Source organism: Chiroxiphia lanceolata, chromosome 26, assembly GCF_009829145.1.
Source record: "Chiroxiphia lanceolata isolate bChiLan1 chromosome 26, bChiLan1.pri, whole genome shotgun sequence".
NCBI lineage: Eukaryota > Metazoa > Chordata > Aves > Passeriformes > Pipridae > Chiroxiphia > Chiroxiphia lanceolata.
This window is the reverse complement of record NC_045662.1, coordinates 4,506,712-4,520,451: the sequence shown is the minus strand read 5'-3', so window position 1 is coordinate 4,520,451 and position 13,740 is coordinate 4,506,712. Positions and strand designations below refer to the sequence as shown.

At 50.3% G+C, this 13,740-nt stretch overlaps 1 protein-coding gene and 1 long non-coding RNA gene across 2 annotated transcripts; one reads left to right on the top strand and one right to left on the bottom strand.

Moving 5' to 3' along the window:
• The first annotated feature begins 267 nt into the window (after positions 1-267).
• LOC116798651 (gasdermin-A2-like) lies at positions 268-11,341 on the top strand. Its single transcript, XM_032711212.1, has 11 exons — positions 268-278; positions 361-475; positions 1,338-1,606; positions 1,783-1,993; positions 2,241-2,406; positions 8,638-8,731; positions 9,146-9,199; positions 9,477-9,646; positions 9,835-9,985; positions 10,553-10,626; positions 10,763-11,341. Exons 3-11 carry the CDS (start codon positions 1,387-1,389, stop codon positions 11,078-11,080), a joined length of 1,458 nt encoding a protein of 485 aa, XP_032567103.1. The 5' UTR covers positions 268-278; positions 361-475; positions 1,338-1,386; the 3' UTR covers positions 11,081-11,341.
• LOC116798654 lies at positions 5,719-11,613 on the bottom strand. Its single transcript, XR_004360916.1, has 3 exons — positions 11,389-11,613; positions 7,869-8,071; positions 5,719-5,807 (listed from the first exon to the last, which is right to left on the bottom strand). It is a non-coding gene; the product is annotated as an uncharacterized LOC116798654 (long non-coding RNA).
• Between the last annotated feature and the right edge of the window lie 2,127 nt (positions 11,614-13,740).

Here is a 13,740-nt window from a genome sequence, read left to right as displayed (position 1 = left end):
GGAGGGGTGGGTGGGTTTCATCTGCTCCACCTGTAGAAGTTCCAGTGACTCACAGTCTCTTTAACAGATTCCAATCGTCTGACTCTGCCCAATGATTTGAGAGTTTCAGAGAAAGGGTTAAGCAATGGCCATTGTGTGAAAGGAGAACATTGGTGGGAAGACCAGGAAACTCCTCCAGTAACCTTCGAACCGGGAACAACACTGGATAAGCTGAAGTGAACTGGGTCTAACTGTGCTTCTGCCCCAGGGGTTGCTTCAAGGAGCCACCTGTTAGCAAGGTAAGGGAAATCACTTTACTCTTTGTGTTTGTGCTCCTTCCAGCTTCCTGTGCCAACTCCCTCATTTAACAAACGCTTCCAGTCCTCTGAGCAGAAGGGAAGCCAGAGATCTCCTCCCCAGTCCTGCTGCTCTGCAGGGCTCACATCCCCTCAGCAGACCCCAGGCTCCCAATCCACAGGAGGCATCCACCAAACAGGCAAGTGCCTTATTCCAGAGCTTGGGCTGGGGCAGAGCCTTGGGGGAAGCTGTCTGCTAAGTGCTCTTCTTTAGCTTTTCTCCCTTCTTGAAGACTTCCAAGGCAATGAGTCCTGCAAGTGCTACTAAAATTGGGCACACGAGCCTATTTGTCTTGGCAATGGATTTAACCTGGGGGAGAGTGGGGTTAGATGGGGCATCGGGAAGAAATTCCTCCCTGGGAGCCAGGTGAGGCCCTGGCACAGGTTGCCCAGAGAAGCTGGGGCTGCCCCAGCCCTGGAAGTGTCCAAGGCCAGGTTGGATGGGGCTTGGAGCAACCTGGGCTAGTGGAAGGTGTCCCTGCCCATGGCAGGGTGATGGGACTGGATGGGCTTTAAGGTCTCTTCCAACCCAAACCAGTCTGGCATTCCCTGGCTTTCCCTCCCCCAACACACCAGAAAAGTGAAACTGAAACTTTTTTGTGGTGAAAAACAAGCTGCCTCAGGAAACAGGGCTTTGTTTCTGGCTCTCAAACACCAGCTCTCCCCTGCGGAGCACCAGACCACACCCAAGGGGCTGGCCTGGGCTGATTACTTGATATCTTAAAGGAGATCTGCCCCCAAAATCTGCACCCTCAGAGCCTGCAAGCTGTGAACTGTCTGCACCATGACTAGGGTTCCTCAGCAAAGGGGGACGAGTCCAAACAACCCACAGCTCCTGCTCCTTCCTCTCCAAACGCTCCCTAAAACAACCCTCTGAAAGTTGGGTCCATAGATAATGTGGTGTATTTAGGTCATTATTTTGAAAGCTTCTTAAAAATTGAACTAACATTTGGTTACTTATTTCAAGTAATTTGGCTTAACTTACCTTGCCTCTTTCCCAAGGCACAAATCCACCTGGCTTGGCTGCAAAACTTCATCCATACAAAGCAGAATGTTTAAAAAAGTCACCAGATACATTGTAAATCAAGGGGATCCAAACCAAGAATGGGTCCCTGTCGAGAGCATCACAGACCACGAGCACTTCAGACCCTTCTGTCTTCTGATACAAAAAAGAAAACCAAAAACCGAATTCCACCCAGGTCCCTACTACCAGTGCACAGGGTTCAGACTGGACAGTGTGCTGCTGCCTGGAGAAGATGGGAAAAGCACAGGTAAAGCCCAAATATATCAACCTGATATATTCAGGTTCACAAAGTCCATAGATAATGTTCTGGGGTCACTGAGGTCATGGCTGAACTGTCCCACCTTCCAGCTTTCTTGTGGGTGAAATACTTACAGTGCTGAGCCTGTGCCATCCTGCTGAAGCAAATGCATGGAATCATTTCAGAGTCACTCCTTCTCTCGGGAGATGGTCCAGATTACAACAGATTAGCTCTCTCAAAGGTCACTGCTGACAAAGTCAAGGGGGATCTCAGCGTTATTGCTGATGGTGCAACTGTGAAGCTGAAAGGAAGTGGCTCCTTATCCCAGGAGTTTTCCATCAAGCTGCAGAAGAAGGCCATAGAAATGAACTCACTGGAGGCAGTGAGAAAGAAAAGGTAAGGCAGGACAAAGGCAGCACACATGCTCTGGCCATCCCCACCCACAATGGGTGTTCAACAGCAAAAAGACCAAGATTGAGACCTTAGACAATGAATTCCCCCTAACTAGGCCAGGCTGGGTGGGGCTTGGAGCCAGAACGTCCCCTCTGAGCCTCCTTTTCCCCAGGTTGAGCCACCCCAGCTCTCTCAGCCGCTCCTCAAATCACTTGTGCTCCAGCCTGTTCCCATCCTTTTTCTCTTTTAGAAAAATCAACATGGATCACTCCTTCATCCAACAACTCCTGAGGACAACGCTCAAGTTGTACGTGGTTTATGAAACCCTGGAAGCTTCAGAGGAGACCGTCTACAAGGAATCCAGCAAGGCACAGGGAGGCTTCCTAGCCACGATTTACGCCAAGTTCTCTGCACAGGTTTGGTTTCTCTCTGTGCTCAGGGGTCGCTCCTTCCCCAACACCTGCACCCAGGTGCTCTAACAGGGTGTTTTCCTCCACCAGGGCAGCAGACAGAACATAGAAAGCATAGTCATACCCAAGGGCTGCACCCTCGCCTTCAGGGCCATGCAGGTGAACATCAGCAATGGTGAATGGAGTAAGTATCTTCCAGAAATTACCAACTCCTCCATTCGGGAAACAGTGCAGAAGAGGAAGAACATTTTCTCAAGTATCACTCAGCCCCACAGCCACCCTCAGCTCGTTTGCAAGGAGATGGAGGCAGTGGCAGGGATAGAAACCACCTGGGGAAGGTTGTCCAACCCATGGAAGGTCAAGGAGCAGTGTGGGAAAGGAGCAGTTTGGGGAGGGGTTGGTAGGGAAGGGCAAGAGGGACACTGGAACTCTCAGCTCTCCATTTGGGGAGCTGCAGAGCTCCTGGTGATAAATGGCACAGGCAGCAGAGTTTGGATTGTTTAGAAGAAAAGAGTCAGGGAGAAAACAGGGTGGGTGACATTCAGTGGGAAGGCTGGGGAACACATTTTAAATGTCCTTTTTATCCTGTTGCAGCACTGTCTCATTTTAAAGAAGAAGGTTCTGGCTCAGCTTTACTTTTTCTGGGTGGTAAGCAAACTCTTTTTCTGCTTCTACTTGCACAACTTTTACCTGGTTTGCGTAAGATGGAATCTCCCAGGATAAAACAAACCACCAAGAGTGATGTGTTTGCCTGTTCCCCGAGACGTGACACTTGTCCAATTTCCATCCTGCTTCCAAAATATTCACACCAGGGTTTCACACTCTCAGTTTAGGGCTGCCACTGAACTCCTAGTTCATTAGTGACATCTTTGGACTCTTTCTGGTTTTCAGGTTTATCATTTTTTAGTCCACCAGACATAGTGGACACAGAAGTTAAACAATACTGTGGGATTTTCTCTGAGTTGCCTCCTGGCCTGCAGGTCATGTTCTTAAACACCATCACAGCTGTGATGAGAGACAGGAAACTCTTTCAGGAGTTCAGCCAGAAGGTAAGTAAAGCTTCTCTCAGTGCCAGGATTTACAAACACACAGACATCCACCATCACACCTCTTGCCCCACAAGGCACCTGTGCCACAACAGTCCCTCCAAAATTCCCACACTCAGCACATCTCTCTGCTCTGCACTAGCAGCAGCCTCTGCCCTCAAATCCTCACTTTTCTTTTCCTTGTTCCCCAGATGGAAGGAGTTCTTGAGAAAACTGATGGTTATGAGCTGAAAACTGAAAGGCAAGACTTAAAAAAACATTTGAGCACCTTAAAGAATCATATAAGAGATCATCGTCTTCTGATGGCAATAAGATACGTCATGAATAATTTCCTTGGTGAGGCTTTGGGTCTTTAATAGTAGGGAAATAAAGGCAGGGCTGACTCCCAGGCTGGCCAGGCCCTCCTGCTCCTCTTCCTCCCCAGGTGTAATCTGCATCAAAATCCCATTCAGGGCAGAGCAGAGAACCCCCCATGATACCCCTCCAGGCTTCTCTGCTCCCTCCAAGTGCATTCACAGCTTCCTCCCAAGGGGCTGCTCCAACCTCTGCTCTGTGACCTGTGACAGGACCCAGGGAAGGGCTGGAGCTGTGCCAGGGCAGGGTCAGGTTGGATCTCAGGGAAAGGTTCTTCCCCCAGAGGCTGGTTGGCACTGAACAGGCTCCCCAGGGCAGTGGGCACAGCACCAAGGCTGCCAGAGCCCCAGCAGTGTTTGGACAATGCTCTGAGGGACAGGGTTGGATTGTTGAGGTGTCCTGGGCAGGGCCAGGAATCAGACTCCATGATTCTTGGGAGCCCCTCCCAACTCAGGAGATTCCATGAATCTGTGAGTAGCAGACACATTCCTCTCGCTGCACAAATCATTTGGAATAAAACATCCAAAGAGCTTTGGAACAAACAGAAATTGTTTCCTACAAGAAATGATCACCCTTCTCATCCTGCTCACCCTGCCCATCCCACCAGCTCTCTCAAACACCTGGCTGGCAGGTTTCTGATCAGAGCTGGTTTCATTCTGCAGAGCTACTGGACAATCAGCTGCCGCTGCTGCTGGAATCCTTGGAAAGGAAGATTGTGTCCCAACAGCTGCAGCTGGTGAGTACCCACATCACACTTGGCTCCTTTGAAGGGGTAACGGGGGTATTTTAATTAAAGCACTGTGTCCATGATGACATCACAATTTGACAACTTGTTAAAACACTGATTTGCCTTTTTTGTTGTTGCTCTGAAGGTTGGAAAACTCCTGGAGCATGCGCAGAAGAAGCTGAATAGACCTCTCTGTGTGGACACCAGCCTGCTCTCCTTCCCACAGCTGGACGATCAGAGCTTAACCATGGCCCTGGTGGAGCTGAGCAGAGTGAAGCTCCAGGAAGATGGATCAGCTGTGCCCATGGAATGGCCCTTTGAGCTCGTGGCCGCCCTGTACGTGGCCCTGTACACCTTCAGCCTCCTCAGTGGCCCCAAGTAGGCACCTGGCCCTGCCCAGGGGACCCCTCCCCATGCTGCTGGGAAACCTCTGCCCACCAGCCTCTTCTCTCCCCCAGTTTCATCCTTGTTAATGCTCAAGGCTGCTTTGGCTGAGAAAAGCAAACTTAAGGCAGGAAAACTCATTATGGATGCAAAAGGCTGGATATCAAAGTGGACTTCCCTGGCTGTCCCCCATTGAATGTAGAGGGACAACCGGAAAATCCACGAGCCCAAATAATCACAGGCCTGGCAGCTGTGCCTCGTGTGCTTCCCTAAAAATGCTGCTGCTTCTGCAACCAATTAATATGGGAAAGGGAAGGGCAAGGGAATGCCAAGGGAAAAGGAATGCCAAGGGAAAGGAAGGGAAATGCAAATGGAAAAGGGGGAAAACTGCAATGGAAACAAAAGTCAAAGGAAAAGACCTGCAGTGACCCACTTACCCTGGTCCCCCCTGGGGGGCACCATGAGCTGCTGGTGGCACAAAGGTGGGGGGATCCCAGGGCTTTCACCCACCCTTCCCTGGTCCCAGCACTGCCATGGCCACAGGCTGCTCCAGGGACACCGGGCAGTGCTTCAGATACAATTTAAATATTCTCATTATTGCTTTATAAATAAAGAGGAGCTTCTTGCTGAGCAACCCGGTGTTCTGGAAGGCAGCTTCTTTCTTCCCGTGTGTTTTCGGTCCCACAGCACATCCCACAACCCTGGGGGTGAGGCTGTGACAGAAATAAGGGCACGTAGCCCATTCCTAATGCACCCCTACTCCATGGATACAATGAGATAGGAAGGCAAATAATTACTGACCAACACCATCCTTCTCCCAAGCACTGGCAGAACGGCCTCCCTAGAGCAGATGTTCGTGGCTCTGCAGGGATCAGTGTCAGTCCACGCGACTCAGGCTGCAAAAGAGGGCACAGACTGAGGCAAGAACTGCAGGGCACACCTTAAAGGGCAGTTATTTTCCACCCAAGACTGCAAAATATGATTGATGATTTCACAGCCACTACCAGTCACTGATATCACACTTGGCTCTTTACTTCTTTTTACTTCTTTACCTGAACTCCTGCCCCAAGAAATCCTGCACTGCAGGGAAAGGCCGGAAGAGATCACAAAGCATCACAGCCCAAACATGCTGAAAACACAAACATGGTGTAGCACCCGCAGGCCCAGCTCCCCTCAGGGTCCTGGAGGGGTGGGTGGGTTTCATTTGCTACATCTGTACAAGTTCCACTGACTCACAGTCTCTCTTAAAGTTTCTAACAATCTAACTCTGCCCAATCACCAAAGCCTTTCAGTGGCAGAGTTGAGCAATAGTTGTGTAAAAACTGAACAGTGGTGAAGGGGACAGGAAGTCACTCACATCTGAGTGTGACTTGGGATAAGCTGGAGTGAACAGCCAGGGATCCTCCTGCACAGACTGGGTCTAAGGACCCGGTCTAACTGTGCTTCTGCCCCAGGGGTTACTTCAGGGAGACCCCTGTAAGCAAGGTAAGGGAAATCACTTTGGGTTAAAACTCTTTGGGTTTGTGGTGCTTCCAGCTTCCTCTGCCAACTCCCACATTTAGCAAACGCTTCCGGCCCTCTGAGCAGAAGGGAAGCCAGAGATCTCCTCCCCAGTCCTGCTGCTCTGCAGGGCTCACATCCCCTCAGCAGACCCCAGGCTCCCAATCCACAGGAGGCATCCACCAAACAGGCAAGTGCCTTATTCCAGAGCTTGGGCTGGGGCAGAGCCTTGGGGGAAGCTGTCTGCTAAGTGCTCTTCTTTAGCTTTTCTCCCTTCTTGAAGACTTCCAAGGCAATGAGTCCTACCAGTGCTACTAAAATTGGGCACACGAGCCTATTTGTCTCGGCAATGAATTTAACCTGAGGGAGAGTGGGGTTAGATGGGATATTGGGAAGAGATTCCTCCCGGGGAGCCAGGTGAGGCCCTGGCACAGGTAGCCCAGAGAAGCTGGGGCTGCTCCATTCCTGGAAGTGTCCAAGGCCAGGCTGAACAGGGCTTGCAGCAACCTGGGCTGGTGGAAGGTGTCCCTGCCCATGGCAGGGGGAGGGGACTGGATGGGCTTTAAAGTCTCTTCCAACCCAAACCAGTCTGGCATTCCCTGGCTTTCCCTCCCCCAACACACCAGAAAGTGAAACTGAAACTTTTTTGTGGTGAAAAACAACCTGTCTCAGGAAACAGGGCTTTGTTTCTGGCTCTCAAACACCAGCTCCCCCCTGCAGAGCACCAGACCACACCCAAGGGGCTGGCCTGGGCTGATTGCTTGATATCTCTGGGAGGATTTGCCCCCAAAATCTGCACCCTCAGAGCCTGCAAGCTGTGAACTGTCTGCACCATGACTGGGGTTCATGAGCAAAGGGGGACGAGTCCAAACAACCCACAGCTCCTGCTCCTTCCTCTCCAAACACTCCCTAAAACAACCCTCTGAAAGTTGGGTCCTTAGATAATGTGGGGTATTTAGGTCATTATTTTGAAAACTTCCTAATAATTGAACTAACATTTGGTTACAATGTCCTGCTCTTAGTTCAAGTAATTTGGCTTAACTTGCCTTGCCTCTTTCCCAAGGCACCAATCCACTTGGCTTGGCTGCAAAACTTCATCCATACAAAGCAGAATGTTTAAAAAAGTCACCAGATACATTGTAAATCAAGGGGATCCAAGCAAACAATCGGTCCCTGTCGAGAGCATCACAGACCACGAGCACTTCAGACCCTTCTGTCTTCTGATACAAAAAAGAAAACAAAACAGCATATTCCACTCAGGTGCCTACTACCACCACACAGGGTTCAGACTGGACAGTGTGCTGCTGCCTGGAGAAGATGGGAAAAGCACAGGTAAAGCCCAAATATATCAACCTGATATAGTCAGGTTCACAAAGTCCATAGATAATGTTTGGGGGTCACTGAGGTCATGGCTGAACTGTCCCACATTCCAGCTTTCCTGGGGGTGAAATACTTACAGTGCTGAGTCTGTGCCATCCTGCTGAAGCAAATGCATGGAATCATTTCAGAGTCCCTCCTTCCCTCGGGAGATGGTTCCAGCCAATTCGCTCTCTCAAAGGTCACCGCTGACCAAGTCGATGGGTGTCTCAGCCTTAGTGTTGACCCTGCAAGTGTGGAGCTGAAAGGAGGTGGCTCTTTGTCCCAGGAGTTTTCCATCAAGCTGCAGAAGAAGGCCATATCAATGGACTCACTGGAGACAGTGAGAAAAAATAGGTAAGGCAGGACAAAGGCAGCACACATGCTCTGGCCATCCCCACCCAACCCATCCTGGGTCACACAGTGGGTGTTCAACAGCAAAAAAAACAAGACTGAGACCTTAGACAATGAATTCCCCCTAACTAGGCCAGGCTGGGTGGGGCTTGGAGCCAGAACATCCCCTCTGAGCCTCCTTTTCTCCAGGTTGAGCCACCCCAGCTCTCTCAGCTGCTCCTCAAATCACTTGTGCTCCAGCCTGTTCCATCCTTTCTCTCTTTTAGAAAAATCAACATGGATCACTCCTTCATCCAGCAGCTCCAGGGGACAAAGCTCAAGTTGTACGTGGTTTATGAAACCCTGGAAGCCTCAGAGGAGACCGTCTACAAGGAATCCAGCAAGGCACAGGGAGGCTTCCTAGCCACAATTTACGCCAAGTTCTCTGCACAGGTTTGGTTTCTCTCTGTGCTCAGGGGTCGCTCCTTCCCCAACACCTGCACCCAGGTGCTCTAACAGGATGTTTTCCTCCACCAGGCCTCCACAGAGAACAGACAAAGCATAGTCATACCCAAGGGCTGCACCCTGGCCTTCAGGGCCATCCAGATGAACATTAGCAAAGGAGAATGGGGTAAGTAACTTCCAGAAATTACCAGCTCCTCCATTCGTGAAACAGTGCAGAAGAGGAAGAATATTTTCTCAAGTATCACTCAGCCCCACAGCCACCCTCAGCTCGTTTGCAAGGAGATGGAGGCAGTGGGAGGGACAGAAACCACCTGGGGAAGGTTGTCCAACCCATGGAAGGTCAAGGAGCAGTGTGGGAAAGGAGCAGTTTGGGGAGGGGTTGGCAGGGAAGGGCAAGAGGGACACTGGAACTCTCAGCTCTCCATTTGGGGAGCTGCAGAGCTCCTGGTGATAAATGGCACAGGCAGCAGAGTTTGGATTGGTTCTTTGTCCTCTTTAGAAGAAAAGAGTCAGGGAGAAAACAGGGTGGGTGACCTTCAGTGGGAAGAACATTGTAAATGTTCTTTTTATCCTGTTGCAGGACTGGGTTTTTTCGAAAGAACTCGTTGTGCACATGTATATTACTTCGATGATGGTAAGCAAACTCTTTTTCTGCTTCCACTTGCACAACTTTTACCCAGTTTGGGTAAGGTGGAATCTCCCAGGATAAAACAAACCACCAAGACTGTTGTGTTCCCCAAGACACGACAACTGCCCAAATTCCATCTTGCTTCCACAATATTCACACCAGGGTTTCACACTTTCCATCTTGCTTCCAAAATATTCACACCAGGGTTTCACACTCTCAGTTTAGGGCTGCCACTGAACTCCCAGTTCAGTAGTGACATCTTTGCACTCTTTCTGGTTTTCAGGTGTCGAGCTTTCTGGTTTACCAACAACAAAATTAGATGCAGTGGACACAGAAGTTAAACAACACTATCGGATTTTCTCTGAGTTGCCTTGCGGCCTGCGGGTCATGTTCTTAAACACCATCACAGCTGTGATGAGAGACAGGAAACTCTTTCAGGAGCTGAGCCAGAAGGTAAGTAAAGCTTCTCTCAGTGCCAGGATTTACAAACACACAGACATCCACCATCACACCTCTTGCCCCACAAGGCACCTGTGCCATAACAGTCCCTCCAGAATTCCCACACTCAGCACATCTCTCTGCTCTGCACTAGCAGCAGCCTCTGCCCTCAAATCCTCACTTTTCTTTCCCTTGTTCCTCAGATGGAAGGAGTTCTTGAGAAAACTGATGGTTGTAAACTGAAAACTAAAAGCCCAGACTTAAAAGACCTGTTGAGCACGTTAAAGAATTCTCCAAGAGATCGTTGTCTTCTGCTGGCAAAGGGAATAACCTACACCCTCGATGCTTTGGCTGGTGAGGCTTTGGGTCTTTAATAGTAGGGAAATAAAGGCAGGGCTGACTCCCAGGCTGGCCAGGCCCTCCTGCTCCTCTTCCTCCCCAAGTGGAATCTGCATCTAAATCCCATTCAGGGCAGAGCAGAGAACCCCCCATGATACCCCTCCAGGGTCAGGTTGGATCTCAGGGGAAGGTTCTTCCCTTAGAAGGTGGTTGGCACTGACCAGGCTCCCCAGGGCAGTGGGCACAGCACCAAGGCTGCCAGAGCCCCAAGAGTGTTTGGACAATGCTCTGAGGGACAGGGTGGGATAGTTGGGGTGTCCTGGGCAGGGCCAGGAAACAGACTCCATGATCCTTGGGAGTCCCTCCCAGCTCACGAGATTCCATGATTCTGTGAGTAACAGACACATCCCTCTCACTGCACAAATCATTTGGAATAAAACATCCAAAGAGCTTTGGAACAAACAGAAATTGTTTTCTACTAGAAATGATCACCCTTCTCATCCTGCTCACCCTGCCCATCCCACCAGCTCTCTCAAACACCTGGCTGGCAGGTTTCTGATCAGAGCTGGTTTCATTCTGCAGAGCTACTGGACAATCAGCTGCTGCTGCTGCTGGAATCCTTGGAAAGGAAGATTGTGTCCCAACAGCTGCAGCTGGTGAGTACCCACATCACACTTGGCTCCTGTGAAGGGGGAACAGGGGTATTTTAATTAAAGCACTGTGTCCATGATGACATCACAATTTGACAACTTGTTAAAACACTGATTTGCCTTTTTTGTTGTTGCTCTGAAGGTTGGAAAACTCCTGGAGCATGAGCTGGAGAATGGGAATGAGTCTTTCCATGTGGACGCCAGCCTGCTCTCCTTCCCACGGCAGGAGGATCAGGGCTTAACCATGACCCTGGTGGAGCTGAGTAGAGTGAAGCTCCAGGAAGATGGATCAGCTGAGCCCATGGAACAGCCCTACGAGGTGGTGGCCGCCCTGTACGTGGCCCTGTATGCCCTCAACCTCCTCAGTGGGGACTTGGTCCTGTCCAGGGAACCCCTCCCCAAGCTGCAGGAAAACCTCTGCCCACCAGCCTCTTCTCTCCCCCAATTTCATCCTTGTTAATGCTCAAGGCTGCTTTGGCTGAGAAAAGCAAACTTAAGGCAGGAAAACTCATTATGGATGCAAAAGGCTGGATATCAAATTGGATGTCTCTGGCTGTCCCCCATTGAATGTAGAGGGACAACCGGAAAATCCTTGAGCCCAAATAATCACAGGCCTGACAGCTGTGCCTCATGAGCTTCCCTAAAAACGCTGCTGCTTCTGCAACCAATGAATGGGAAAGGGAAGGGCAAGGGAATGCCAAGGGAAAAGGGGGAAAAAATGCAATGGAAACAAAAGCCAAAGGAAAAGACTTGCAGTGAGCCACTTACCCTGCTCCCCTCTGGAGGGCTCCATGAGCTGCTGGTGGCACAAAGGTGGGGGGATCCCAGGGCTTTCACCCACCCTTCCCTGCTCCCAGCACTGCCATCGCCCACAGGCTGCTCCAGAGACACCGGGCAGTGCTTCAGATACAATTTAAATACTCTCATTATCGCTTTATAAATAAAGAGGAGCTTCTTGCTGAGCAACCCGGTGTTCTGGAAGGCAGCTTCTTTCTTCCCGTGTGTTTTTGGTCCCACAGCACATCCCACAACCCTGGGCGTGAGGCTGTGACAGAAATAAGGGCACGTAGCCCATTCCTAATGCACCCCTACTCCATGGATACAATGAGATAGGAAGGCAAATAATTACTGACCAACACCATCCTTCTCCCAAGCACTGGCAGAACGGCCTCCCTAGAGCAGATGTTCGTGGCTCTGCAGGGATCAGTGTCAGAGGGCACAGACTGAGGCAAGAACTGCAGGGCACACCTTAAAGGGCAGTTATTTTCCACCCAAGACTGCAAAATATGATTGATGATTCCACAGCCCCTACCAGTCACTGATATCACACTTGGCTCTTTACTTCTTTTTACTTCTTTACCTGAACTCCTGCCCCAAGAAATCCTGCACTGCAGGGAAAGGCAGGAAGAGATCACAAAGCATCACAGCCCAAACATGCTGAAAACACAAACATGGTGTAGCACCCGCAGGCCCAGCTCCCCTCAGGGTCCTGGAGGGGTGGGTGGGTTTCATTTGCTACATCTGCAGAAGTTCCAGTGACTCACAGTCTCTCTTAAAGTTTCTAACAATCTAACTCTGCCCAATCACCAAAGCCTTTCAGTGGCAGAGTTAAGCAATAGTTGTGTAAAAACTGAACAGTGGTGAAGGGGACAGGAAGTCACTCACATCTGAGTGTGACTTGGGATAAGCTGGAGTGAACAGCCAGGGATCCTCCTGCACAGACTGGGTCTAAGGACCAGCTCTAACTGTGCTTCTGCCCCAGAGGTTGCTTCAGGGAGACCCCTGTTAGCAAGGTAAGGGAAATCACTTTGATTAGAACTCTTTGGGTTTGTGCTGCTTCCAGCTTCCTCTGCCAACTCCCTCATTTAACAAACGCTTCCAGTCCTCTGAGCAGAAGGGAAGCCAGAGATCTCCTCCCCAGTCCTGCTGCTCTGCAGGGCTCACATCCCCTCAGCAGACCCCAGGCTCCTGATCCACAGGAGGCATCCACCAAACAGGCAAGTGCCTTATTGCAGAGCTTGGGCTGGGGCAGAGCCTTGGGGGAAGCTGTCTGCTAAGTGCTCTTCTTTAGCTTTTCTCCCTTCTTGAAGACTTCCAAGGCAATGAGTCCTGCAAGTGCTACTATGTCCTGGTTAGAACAGCTGGGATCAGTTCATCACTATATGGGTGTTACCCAAAACTGTGTATTCTATAGCCTTCCATGTCATTTCCCAGAAACTGTTATCAATAGACCATCTACACCATCTGCCCAGAGCACCCCTGACTCTGCAGGCTATAAACTGGGTGTTAAGAGGCCTGTGAGATAAGAGGATGCTCTTGTCCTCACACCCACTGTGGAACTCCCCGCCCTGAGGGAGGTACTGGGCATTCCTGGCTGAACTGGAGGATATATAATCTTGGGGTCTTGGGACTTTTTTAACCACTCGTGGGATCCAGAGGAAGACTGCAGATCACCGCTCTCAACCAGACTGAGACCACCACTCTTGCCCAGACTGCACCAGCACTCTCACCAACAGGTTTTTCCCCTCTCCTTTTACTTTGGACTCAGGGGGCCCAACGAACACCACTCTGTTCATGCCCCAGGGTGCTGGGTTATACATTTGGGTTTTGTGGGTTAAAACCAATTGCTTGTCTGTATTATCGTACTTATTGTATTATTTTATTAAATTGTTATTCAGACTTGTAATCTCTCTTTTGAGTTGGGATCATTTCCCCTGCTGGTTTACCTTTAAACCAGCACATACTAAAATTGAGCACAGGAGCCTATTTGTCTTGGCAATGGATTTAACCTCAGAGAGAGTAGGGTTAGATGGGATATTGGGAAGAAATTCCTCCCGGGGAGCCAGGTGAGGCCCTGGCACAGGTTGCCCAGAGAAGCTGGGGCTGCTCCATTCCTGGAAGTGTCCAAGGCCAGGTTGGATGGGCCTTGGACCAACATGGGCTAGTGGAAGGTGTCCTTGCCCATGGCAGGGGTTGGAACTGGATGGGCTTTAAGGTCTCTTCCAACCCAAACCAGTCTGGCATTCCCTGGCTTTCCCTCCCCCAACACACCAGAAAAGTGAAACTGAAACTTTTTTGTGGTGAAAAACAAGCTGCCTCAGGAAACAGGGCTTTGTTTCT

Bases quoted from the DNA above. Each gene is read 5' to 3' on its own strand.
- LOC116798651 (XM_032711212.1), top strand. From the start codon at position 1,387: ATGTTTAAAAAAGTCACCAGATACATTGTAAATCAAGGGGATCCAAAC. The intron at 1,607-1,782 runs GTAAAGCCCAAA...GAATCATTTCAG, and splicing joins AGAAGATGGGAAAAGCACAG to AGTCACTCCTTCTCTCGGGA. The intron at 8,732-9,145 runs GTAAGTAACTTC...ATCCTGTTGCAG, and splicing joins CATTAGCAAAGGAGAATGGG to GACTGGGTTTTTTCGAAAGA.